We start from the raw sequence: 13,362 nt of genomic DNA on the forward strand, positions 1-13,362 counted from the left end.
CCACTCCTTTTGTGGTATTGTAATCAATGATTATTTCAGGTTCTCTCTTTTGAGTAGTAATTTTGTGATTGTGATGCATAGATGAAAGCAACACAACAGCTCAAGCTTTCAGAGGAACATAAGAACAAATTGTCTTTCCTTCGTTATGCCCTAGTAATGCAGATTCTACTGGGCATTTTGTGTTTGCTTTGAATTCTTCTGAGATGTGCAGTTTATTTAGCTTTAGAGTGCCTAAGACAGTCAACTTTTTGACTTTCAGTTGATCCAAGAGTTAAAGTGACATGAACCAACTGTCTACTGTCACATTTCTATTGCTTCACTCAATTGGTGTTATTAATTTCAAAACATCCTCTGTTGGAATTGATAATATACTTTTATTTGTCCCTTCGTCTGTGACGACAAATGCAATGCATAAATAGAATGTTCACGAATCACAAAGGCACATAACTTTGAGGCCAATTTTGGCTGGCTTCTTAGGCATATATATGCGAAATTTGCACCTACCACGAAAGGGTACTATCATTTCATCGATTGTCATGTTCACTCCTGGAGTATAATACTTCTATAAAGAGTTCCCAGACATTTCTACTAGTTGCAAGTCTGTCGTCAGCCTTCCTAGCATCTCTTGTAGCAGCAGAATTGAAACACGAATAAGACAGAAAACAACATTTTTGTGATTAGATTTTTCGTTACTCCAGATAAATAAAGCAGACCTAGAAATACTCTCAGTCCTATTATATCTAGCGGTTTTATGAATACTGGTTGAGAAGCTTTGTATTTGTTTGACTTGCCATGTATCTTGATGTTTGTATTGATGAGTATTAGCTGTAATAAATCTTCAGTAATGAACAATTCCCAAGCAGATAATATTTCAGTTGAATCGAGCAGTTTTGCTTCACATCTAACGCCCAGAAGGTGACTGACTATTGTGAGCACAGGTACGAGTTTTAGGAGCAGCTTTTTTTTGACCACTTGCAGCACTGCTTTTTTCCAAAAAAATAAAAAATTGTCGGAAGGAAGGCCTAATACATGTCTCTTCATCTGATTCTTCACAACTACTTTCTGATGTAATTTCAGAGGTGGAATCGTAATCACTTAGTATAAATTCATCCTCATCTGCTATGCTCTTCTTATCAGATTGCAAAAACATAGGATCATTCACTATTCTTTCCAATTCATCATCTGTTAATGACTTCGATGATGCCATTCTGAAAAATAATGCATACATACTCATAACATAAAAAATTGACTTTATCACTGAAATTTTGCTCTTTTTGAAGTACTCTTAAGACTTCAGTCACGTAAAACATTAGTTGAGATTTAATATAATCCATTATGGAGTCGAGGTAGCAGTTGTCGTTATACTGGTTATCACTGTTAGCATTGAACCGCGATTCTTATACATGTATTTTAACAACGCGTTTCAAGAGACAATGCTCCCATCACCAGGTTGTAAAGTCTATGTCATGAAATTAAACGGACTAAAAAGACAAAATACCATCACAAATAGTTGGGAAGTCCATAGAGTAAAACACAATTAGAAGTATATTGGACTGTGGGTCCTCGTTTTACATTGAAGTTGTTGACACAAGTCGATGGCCGTCCCATAGCTACCAAATATGCTGTCGCACTGTGCCGGCTCGGGAGCTGTTGTGGACTGACGTGCCTAGGTGTTGTGGCGTGGTTACAGCCGTGTGCTTGACAGTTACGCTATGCTATTCGGCGCCTTATTTCCTTATTGCATTGGTCTGCCATCGTTAGCCTCTCGCAACTCCGTCAGTGACATGCTACAAGTTTTAAAGTCGCATACCTACCCTAAAATAATTCTAAAAACCTGCTAAAAAATCTCATTTCTTTAAAATTATCTTGTGCATTTAGAATATTGCTTTGCTTCTTTTCATGGATTCCTCTAGTAAATCAAGTTTCCTTTCTTTCTTTTCTACATGCAATATTTCTACGTTGTCTTCTATGCTATTAAGGGGATGGCCTATTTCATATATATGGTTCGCAACAGCTGATTTGTCAATTTCCTAACCTGAACAATCTTTATGTTCTTTATACCGGATCGCGACTGATCTTCCTGTCTGCCCTATATATTTTGCATCACAAGTTCTGCACTGAATCTTATAAACTCCCGATCTTTCAAACTTATTTCTCTTCTCGCCAATATCGTGCTTAAGGCTATATCTCACTAGGTTATTAGTCTGAAAAGCTATTTTAACATCGTATGGCTTAAGAATATTTGCTATCTTTTGTGAGACTGTTCCGTAGTATGACATTGTGATAATTTTCACTTTCTCTACATCAGATTTTTTCTTTTTGCGCTTAATACTTTTCCATAACAGTTTTTTAACCATATCTATTCTGTAACCGTTATTCATTGCTATTCTCTTAACGGTATTAATTTCAGTCTCCCTATCTTTTTCGCTCATAGGTATATTGACTGCCCTATGCACGAGACTACGGAAAGCAGCTTGTTTATAAGCCTGCGGATGGCATGAATCATTCGGGATCACGGCATCAGTCGTAGTTTGTTTTCTATAAACGGAGAACGCATGTTTGTTGCCCTGCTTTTTTTTATTCAGGTCCAGGAACTGTAAACAATTGTCAGTTTCATACTCCATGGTAAATTCTATTTTATTATGTGCATCGTTGAACTTTTTTACTATTTCCTCAATGTCCTCACGGGAACCATCGACAAGTAACAGAGTGTCGTCAACATAACGTTTGTAATAAACAATTTTATCCATAATGTTATCGTCAGAATTTAGAACTTTATCTTCAATGTCGTTGATAAAAATGTCCGCCATAGTTCCTGAAATACTGGACCCCATAGCTAACCCATCGTCCTGAATATAAAATTTGTTATTGAACGTAAAATAATTATAACTTGTAATGAGCTGTAGGAGGTCAATAAATTCAATTGTCTCTTGCGTTGAAGTTTTACCGTAATTAAGGAAATTTCTCTTAATGATATCTATAGTTTCGTTAACCAGAACACTGGAGTATAAGTTCTTAACATCCAACGAAACCAAACGGGAAGTGTCAGTGACTGGCGTATCTTTAATTTCACCTATCATGGTCATACTACCACGCACCGAATAGTTATTTTTATACACGTAAGTCTTTTTCAGAATTTGGTTCAACAATTTCATTATTTTATATGCTGGACTATTTCGACCGTTAACCATCAGACGAACCGGATGCAGATCTTTATGTATCTTCACCTGTGATCTTAATTTGGGGGCCGTTGGATTCATGATAACACATCTTTTTTCGGCTTCTGTCAGCAGGAAATTAAAGATACGCCAGTCAATGACACTTCCCATACTACGGAACAGTCTCACAAAAGATAGCAAATATTCTTAAGCCATACGATGTTAAAATAGCTTTTCAGGCTAATAACCTAGTGAGGTATAGCCTTAAGCACAATATTGGCGAGAAGAGAAATAAGTTTGAAAGATCGGGAGTTTATAAGATTCAGTGCAGAACTTGTGATGCAAAATATATAAGGCAGACAGGAAGTTCAGTCGCGATCCAGTATAAAGAGCATAAAGATGCGTTCAGTTTAGGAAATTATGACAAATCAGCTGTTGCGAACCATATATACGAAACAGGCCATCCCCTTAATAGCATAGAAGACAACGTAGAAATATTGCATGTAGAAAAGAAAGAAAGGAAACTTGATTTACTAGAGGAATTCGAGATAGCTATCCATGAAAAGAAACAAAGCAATATTCTAAATGCACAAGATAATTTTAAAGAAATGAGATTTTTTTTAGCGAGTTTTTTAGAATTATTTTAGGGTAGGTATGCGACTTTAAAACTTGTAGCATGTCACTGACGGAGTTGCGAGAGGCTAATGATGGCAGACCAATGCAATAAGGAAATAAGGCGCCCCATAGCATAGCGTAACCGTCAAGCACATGGCTGTAACCACGCCACAACACCTAGGCACGTCAGTCCACAACAGCTCCCGAGCCAGCACAGTGTGACAGCATATTTGGTAGCTATGGGACGGCCATCGACTTGTGTCAACAACTTCAATGTAAGACGAGGACCCACAGTCCAATATACTTTTAACTCTGTTTTACTCTATGGACTTCCCAACTATTTGTGATGGTACTTTGTCTTTTTAGTCCGTTTAATTTCATGACATAGACTTTACAACCTGATGATGGGAGCATTGTCTCTTGAAACGCGTTGTTAAAATATATGTATAGAAATCGCGGTTGAATGCTAACAGTGATAACCATTAGTTGAGATAATGAAAAACAACTTACATTAATACTCTTGTGGGGTATCCTTGACACCTGTTTCTCTTTATCTTACAAAATATTACTGGACACACCGCATCCAACACTCCACATTAAACGGCATCACTTCACTGCTGTTCCGTTCACATACTATGTATTGTATTCATATCGCCTCGGGTTCTAAAGGACCCCACTACAGCAGTTAAGGATTAAAATAAAATATACAAGTTTAGGTTATGATACTTTCAAAAAGGTGGGCACAAAGTTATTGGTAACTCATACCTACATCCCGTGTAATGCTAACACATTTTGTGGGAAATAAACATCCCCTGGGCATATCCGTGCTCCGTGTCAACAGTGATTCACAAGACGCACTGTGGAGAGTCAGTGTAACTTTGCGAAGCACCATGGAGTTTCTTCTAGTGACGTAGTGGGGGGTAGAGAGTGGGTAATCACCTGCTCAGTTTTCAATTTGCAGACATATGAAGAAGGGAAGAGCATGAACAAAATCCAGTGAGCTACCTTCCCCTAGCCCTTCTACCCCACAAATCCCCTCCTCCTCCACCCTGTTACAACCTCAGAACACAATTTATCCCTCAATGTGGTTCTACTGCACATTTAATATTTGTTGTTAACCCACTTCATTTAACAACAAACATCAATTTCTTACCATTAAAAGAGCATTATTAATAATCTGGGATTTTTCTATTCCCTGCAATGTGGAAACAATGAGTTGTATACCAAAAATGAATAGGAATAGGGCTGGTTTTGTAGGAAATTTAATGTAGTTTAAGCTTGTAGTGGGAAACATTTTTGCTACAAGCCATAGTTTTTTCGTTATTTTAGGAAAGAAACTTTAAAAAGTGTGACCTCACATCCTGTTAGTCACCGTTCATGACACTATCTCCTACCACTGTACAAAAATCTGCAACTACACAAATTTTATCCCTTAGTTGACTTTTTTGGTCTTCATTGACTGGGCTATAAATGACCTGAAAAAAACTATATGTAACATAAAAAAAGAAGAGCTGAAGGCAAAGGTATAAACTTTGTAATGCATTTTCAGTCTACAAGTATCTGTATACACATGAATCATACTTTCTGAGTGAGATGAACAAAATGTTTTGAGAACAGTAAAAACATGAAGCAGGTATGCAAACATATATTATGTTAACAGAATCTTCCATCGGTTCTTGGCAGAACAACATTATAATAAATGAAAAGCACCTGTTTGGTTTTGTTCTACAATATTACTTTTATTGTTAACCGGTTTTCGGCTTACAAGGCCATCTTCAGACATTTAATACTCAACAAATGTCTGAAGATGGCCCTGTAAGCCGAAAACCGGTTAACAATAAAAGTAATATTGTAGAACAAAAGTAAACTGGTGCTTTTCATTTATCAAACAATTTTTTTGAAATGAATCATTTTTTCTAATTATGCACTGAAATGGTGAAACTCAAATGAGATATCTTTTGAGAGCAACAAAACATACTGATTTCTACTGTAGGTAACAACGAAGATGTTAAGACTATGAAACTGCCACGAACTTCAAAGTATTACACCAAAGGGCAAAATTCACTGTGTTCATGGACTAATGTACAAGAACACTGCTGTTTATTAAATGAACATTTTAAAAAATGTGGTTAGGACACAGAGCACGTAACTGGTTTACAGATTGTAGAATGGAAATGAAATCATTATGTTTCTACATTGATATCCAACTTTGACATTTTAGGACAAGACTACCAGCTACCTACCTATTTTGTAAAACACATCCTGAGATATACAAACCAAACTGAACTGTATTCTCATCTGTATACAAGGTATGAAAAACTGTAAATTTCTCAGAAAATATGGTAATGACACTTCAAATAAAGAGAAAACACACGGAAGCTATTTCATCCCTGTAGCCTCACTTACTTCAGTGTAATTTCAACATATATCTAGCTTTCTCTCCAAGAAATGAGACAGTAAAGAACATTTTATATGAAATATAGGAAAGTGTCATGGGCATAGAGACACTGGGTATATACTATCAAGTAAAATAAAGAACTTAAGTACAGTAATATATTATTAAATGTAAAATTTATTCTGAATATATTAGACAAAAAAGTAAATTTATTACTTAGTCCACAATTTAACTATTTAGCTAACATAAAGCTTACAGAACACACAATAAAATGCAGCAGTCATGAATTCTTTTCCTTTTTGATGCCACAGTTTTTGTTTGTTTTTGTTACAGTATATTGCACAGAATGCCTCCAGATTCCTGCATTTCTGTAATGCAAGCAACCCAGGAATATAAAAATCAGGACGCAGTAGAGCGAAAGAGCATTTAATGCCAGAATACTGTTTTACATGATAAATTACACAACTGAATATACAACAGCACGCACTGGTGTATACGTGTGAACGTATGCGTGCTAGTCTTTAAATATTCCTAGTTTTAGATTTGTACAATAAAAAAAGCCCCCTAACCCCCCCAAACAAACACACACACACACACACACACACACACACACACACACACACACACACACACAGAGTTATGTCAAGTTTAACAGCGCATTTGGTTAAAGTCCAAAATGCTGCTGAAAATCTCACTCGGATCACTCACTTATTTGTCCATCATATAGTACACATATTTCAAAACTAGTGACACTTTATAATGTATGTAAATATCCACATCACATACCACATTCACAACACACAGTAGTCAATGGAGTGCTATCAACAATCAGTTTTTTTTTATAAAAAACTGGACTACATAAGTAATGAACCATTTCTTAACACACGGGGACGTATAGGCAGTCTGCTTCTCTTCTGTGATATATCGAACAGTTTCTTCTCACCTACAGAAAAAAAGAAGAGTACACATACATCATTGACATTGTGGAAGGTAAAACAAAAACCCAAAATAGCAATTTACAAATAAACATTGACCTTTTGTTTTTGTTTCCCTAAATCAGGTATGAAATGACTACTCACTTGTGTATAAAATAGGTGACATCTGTACACCTTCAAAAGAAGTCCTTTTGGGGGTATCAAACAATATTGTCCCTATTCCCATTTGTGGTGGTGGTGGTGGTGGTGGTGGTGGTGGTGGTGGTGGTGGTAGTGGTGATCGTGGTGGATGTGGGGCACTCTACCATTCCCTTTTCTGTTTGCTGATAAACAATTCAAACCAGGATAGAATTCAAGAAGAGGCAAATTGGTGGAAAACGTTTTGTTACTTGTGTCTTTATAAATGAAGAGGTTATCTTAAGACACATACAAATTGTCACATCCAGCACCACAGAAATGCATGCTGCAATAAACCAATGTTTTACAGATGGAATACAGTAATAACTCCATATGGGTCAGTGACCTGGTATAAGTCTTTCAACTGGATGCCACTAGGCGAGTTCTTTGTTCCTAACCTATCCTGGCAGTCTTACCACGAATTAGGACCCACAGTTTAACAGGAAACCGAATCATGGGGGGTTCCTGGTGAATCTTCAAATCACTGAGAGATGATGTCTATGTTAACAGTGAACAAACGCTTCCATAGATCGATCTGAATTTCAGTTTTCAGGCAAGCGCTTTACGATTAGACCATCAGGCCTCACAAATATAGTAATCATATTTGTGTGTCTGCTTGTCAATCTGTGCCTCCTATACAAACCATTTTTAAAGAAGAAAGGTCAATATTCACACCAAAAAAATTAAAAATTTTCCCCTCTTCAAAACAAAATACTGTTCCCAATTGATCTTTTGTGATCTGTTCTGCAATTGGCGTATCAAATCACCAACCTTTTTTTTTTATTTCCTATTATTATCACACCACTTACAAAAGATGTGCTAATCACTTGGGAGCTATGGTGATACTGGAGGTAACAAACAGAAATTTAAAGAATTTTTTCATCTCTAATGAATTTTCATTGTAAAAGTGTAAGGTATTTTAAAATTATGTTGCAATCAGTATGAACCACATTTTAACTTTCTGAAGCTTACAACATAGGGAGTATATGACAAAATATTTAGCATTTGTCACAAACTTCTGCTGCAACATACTTCAGATGTATGGGGTGCGCAAGGGGAGGGGCAAACTGATTTATGAAATGTAAGAAAGCAAAATTTTAAGTCATGGATGAAGATTCATGAATAGCCCTTGCCTGCTGACTGACTGAGGGGGAACAGTAAGAATAGTTGACATTGGCAATGGAGGAAGGAGAAAAAGAACATTTCTAACATTTCAAATTTGCTATTTATGCAGTGATAAATTTACACATGAAAAAGAAACGAAACATATGAAAGAAATTACACACGTAAGATACAGTTTCAGCTCAAAGCACAACCATCTGACACAGGATGTGGGGAGCAGGGGGCTATGCAACACTGCACAAGTGAGGCAACCTGTAGGAGATGACAACAGTGAGGGTGGTGTAGAACAACCAGCAGTAATGATGATGGCATAGTTGACAGAGGGGTTGGGAAGGAGGCTGTGGTGGGGGAGGAGGGGGTGGGGGAGATGCAATCAGGATAGACTGGTGCGCAAGTGCTGCAGGCAGCAAAATGTGTTATTGAAAAATAGATGAAGCAGTGCACGAGGTCTCTCCAAAAAATTCTGGAACTTTGTCCACAAAATTTTTCTACACTTATCTTTTACTTATTGTGCATGGTCTCCTTCGAAACATTCTCCTCCACAGATGATACACCACTCCCACCACCATTTCCACTTCCGGAAGCAGTCTTGGTATACCGTTTGCTGGATCGTGTGGACCGCCATCTGTGAATTTTCTTTTATCTTGTCTATCATTGCAAATCTCTGCCCTTTCAAGGGGTTTTCAACTTTGCAAATAAAAGAAGTCAGAAAGGGCCAGGTCTGGAGAGTAAAGAGGATGAGGCAGCACAGTAATTTCATGTTTTGTGCAATAGTCATGCACCAAGAGGAATGAATGACTCAAGAGCCATGGGACGAACTTGGCGACAACACGATGCATTCCGAGATTCTGTTTACGGATTTCATGATATGATCCAACTGAAATATTACATTGCTCTGCAATGTCGCTTATAGTCAGTCTTCAATTAGCCTGCACAATTTTGTTGATGTTCCTGACTTGAGCGTTGTCGGTAGATGTCGAAGGGCATCCCAAACGAGGGTCATCTTTAACGACCGTCCAACCATTCTTAAACCATGTGAACCATTTGTAACACCTGAACCATTCGTAACACCAAGTATGGCTTAAGCACTCATCACCGTAAACTTCCAGTGTCATTTTGTTTGTCTCTATTAAGGTAATCTTGAGTTTCAGCAAAATTTAATGCAGACGCATTGCTCCTCTAGTTTTGCCATCTCTAAATTCCCGAACTGTGCGACAACATTCTATTCAATACAGCAATGAACAATAACTAACAGGCATGCAACAGTGAAACTTCCGGCAGTTGCAGATTAAACACGTGTGTACAGGGATGTGAACAGCATTTCACTCCAATGCACTACTGGTGCGAAATTACGAATGTTCCAGAAATTTTTGAACAGACCTCTTATTAATGTTTTAAGAAGATTAAAAATTATGAAGATGTGTGTTAAGGTTTAGTAGCTATTTACAAATCCAAAGAGGTCAAATGGAGCCCTATGTGGCATACAGTTACAACAAGGTATTGTATGCATTCAAAGTACAGTGTAACCACAACATTTCTTGTCAAGCCTTGATGACATTTCTACAACAATCTAAAAGGCATCATCCAGCTCCAAAAGACTTCTCTGTTCCACAGTTTTGGGAAAAAGACGATCTGTTTACATTTTCTCTGACTGCAGCCCACTTACAAAAGACTTATTAAATACCTGTCCCAGGGGCATATCTTTTGTCTTCCCCAAAAGTTTGAGATTCAGACTACTGTATAAATTTGAAGATTGTGCTTTGAGATAAGGTGTAGGAAGTGATAAGGCAAACAGGAATTTGCATCTTAAATTTTTATGCTGCCTCTATTATGGCAAAAATTTTCAAAAACAACTCTATACCATACACCAATAAAAGACATAGGTTAGAGACCGTAATCACAACACTTTTACACACAGGAAACTCACCATTACAATTCCCGTCAACTAAAGACAGGCTGTACACTGCCTTCCTCTTCTTCTTCTTCTTCTCATTTGATTTGTAGGAACTGGAAGCTGCTCTGGATCGTGTTACTCGCATACATTCTGTGCTTTCATCTGAGTCACTTGAAGCTCTCATTCTCTCAATCTCTTGTTGCTGCAACTCTTCTCGTCTCCTTAACACTTGTTCCATTGCTGGTGTTAAAGCAAATGGATATACTGACTCTTCTGATGGACTGCTACAGCGGCTGTAGAAATGAATTGTTAATGACAACTAACTTTCTACCATAACCATAATGTTAACCAAAAAGTGAAAGTATCAACTCAGTTAACTGCACTGATCTCAAGTATCTATTAAACAGGTCAGTTTCTCTAAACCATCACTGAGAAACAAATGACAAAATTTGTATTTCCACATGCAGACTTCTGGAATTCCCTAAGTTTTATGGCCAATGCTAATCTGAATCTTATTTCTGTCCCCATCTATTTATATTTTACTATTTGCCAGAAGCTACTTCTGTTTCTAACAGCTTTATAACGTCTGTACATATTATCCTATAAAACTAAATTGTATGTTTCTAATCATTTCTTTGTGATGCAAATCAAATCAGAGTTTAATGTTACCATTTCACTAACATCCTTCATAAATACAGGATGCCCAAATCAACTGAATTTACAAAGTACTTCAGTACCTTTAACAGCCTCAGTCACAAAAATTAGACAGTATCAACTTTTCTGCTGTAATTACAGCTATTTTCTGTTCTACTGCAATACAAATAAAAACAGTACTAAGAGGACTGTAGTAAAATATTCTAAATTTTGTGTCGGTAAAATTGGCATAAAAGGCTGTTTTAGATAAATAAAGTAAATACTGCGTACTCATCCTCAATATTTAGCTTATTATCAATATGAGTGTTAAAAAAATTTCCTCATTCTCCCCCCCCCTCCCCCCACCACCGCCAAACAAGCAACTACACAAACAAATCATTTAATGGCAAAGTGTTAGCCAAATGGCTCTAAGCACTATGGGACTTAACATCTGAGGTCATCAGTTCCCTAGTCTTAGAACTACTTAAACGTAACTAACCTAAGGACATCACACACATCCATGCCCGAGGCAGGATTCGAACCTGCGACCATAGCAGCAGCGCAGTTCCGGACTGAAGCGTCTAGAACCGCTCGGCCACAGCGGCCAGCCAAAGTGTTAGCCGTTTAAAGTAAAGCATTCAACTTACCTATCACTTCGGTTTTTCCTAAGCACTCCAGTTACTTGCGATGAAGTTCTTTCTTGCATTCTTGCCATTACCTCAAGCATAGCTGGTGTTGGAATACCTGGGTCTTCAGTCTTGATTGACACCTGCTGGTCAAATGGCTCAGGATGCCTAACTTTAGGAACTTCAAGTTTTGTCACATTGTTCATATTTTTGCGAGCTATCTGTGGTTTCTTCTCTGGATGTGAAGAAAGGATTTTCTCCCAGAAAAACTGATGAGATCGTAAAACAGGTGCTGCTGTTGAATTTCGGGTCATTCTGCAAGAAAAATATTTTTCTAGTCATTTTTAACCAAACACGAAGTGTTACGTGAAATGACCATAAACATACGAAAAATCAAATCAGACTGCAAATAAATTAAAGTACTAGCACCTAACAGTTAGACCCATAACAACAAAATCTGGCTCAAGCAGTGGCTAATGTCACTACTTTCACAAATGCAACATGACAGTTGTTTCAAAGATGAACAATCGGTCAAGGTTCTTAAATGTAAATTAAAAAAGAAATTAGGGAGGGAGGGGGGGGGGGGGAGAGAGAGAGAGAGAGAGAGAGAGAGAGAGAGAGAGAGAGAGAGAGAGAGAGAGAGAGAGGAAACTACCCATAAAATGAGGCATAAAAGGGGGATACAAAGATATCCGAAGATAGTATAAGAAACCCAGGAGAATCATGTGGAAACACTAGTGTTACATGGATACTGGCACCATCAACCACACACATGTGGAAAAAGTAGTGTTACATGTATACTGGCATCATCAACCAGATACAAAATGTATGCTACAGAGCTCCCCCAGCACGCTGGCACTCACAATAATGTGTTTGGTACATTATAGTTTAAATGATGTCTACACACATTTCTGTTACTTCTACAACAAAAATTATTTTTTTTAACAATGATGACAGGATTAAACAATCTACAGCAGTTCCACAACCACCTAAGCAGGTGGGTGCACGTGCACTGCTCACACACACACACACACACACACACACACACACACACACGAATGATGATGAAACTGTACTATGGGCTAATGTGATTAATAGCTACATTTTTTACTAGGACTGTACTGCTTAACAGATCATTTCACAATTACACGCTTCTAGCCCCATGAACCATGGACCTTGCCGTCGGTGGGGAGGCTTGCGTGCCTCAGCGATACAGATAGCCGCACCGTAGGTACAACCACAACGGAGGGGTATCTGTTGAGAGGCCAGACAAACGTGTGGTTCCTGAAGAGGGGCAGCAGCCTTTTCAGTAGTTGCAAGGGCAACAGTCTGGATGATTGATTGATCTGGCCTTGTAACAATAACCAAAACGGCTTTGCTGTGCTGGTACTGCGAATGGCTGAAAGCAAGGGGAAACTACGGCCGTAATTTTTCCCGAGGGTATGCAGCTTTACTGTATGATTAAATGATGATGGCGTCCTCTTGGGTAAAATATTCCGGAGGTAAAATAGTCCCCCATTCGGATCTCCGGGTGGGGACTACTCAAGAGGATGTCGTTATCAGGAGAAAGAAAACTGGCGTTCTACGGATCGGAGCGTGGAATGTCAGATCCCTTAATCGGGCAGGTAGGTTAGAAAATTTAAAAAGGGAAATGGATAGGTTAAAGTTAGATATAGTGGGAATTAGTGAAGTTCGGTGGTAGGAGGAACAAGACTTCTGGTCAGGTGACTACAGGGTTATAAACACAAAGTCCAATAGGGGTAATGCAGGAGTAGGTTTAATAATGAATAGGAGAATAGGAATGCGG

At 38.0% G+C, this 13,362-nt stretch overlaps 1 protein-coding gene across 2 annotated transcripts in view; it reads right to left on the reverse strand.

Moving 5' to 3' along the window:
• Nucleotides 1-6,357: 6,357 nt before the first annotated feature.
• The window catches only part of LOC124796408 (serine/threonine-protein kinase VRK1-like), an 87,360-nt gene continuing 80,355 nt past the window's right edge, over nt 6,358-13,362 (reverse strand). For both annotated transcript variants that reach the window (XM_047260585.1, XM_047260586.1), the window contains exons 10-12: nt 11,577-11,870; nt 10,330-10,589; nt 6,358-7,111 (exon numbers count right to left, since the gene is read on the reverse strand). In XM_047260585.1, the coding sequence (XP_047116541.1) occupies nt 7,023-7,111; nt 10,330-10,589; nt 11,577-11,870 (643 nt within the window). In that variant the 3' untranslated portion in view covers nt 6,358-7,022. The remainder of the gene's footprint in view (nt 7,112-10,329; nt 10,590-11,576; nt 11,871-13,362) is intronic.

The sequence above is a fragment of the Schistocerca piceifrons genome, chromosome 4, assembly GCF_021461385.2.
Source record: "Schistocerca piceifrons isolate TAMUIC-IGC-003096 chromosome 4, iqSchPice1.1, whole genome shotgun sequence".
Classification (NCBI taxonomy): domain Eukaryota; kingdom Metazoa; phylum Arthropoda; class Insecta; order Orthoptera; family Acrididae; genus Schistocerca; species Schistocerca piceifrons.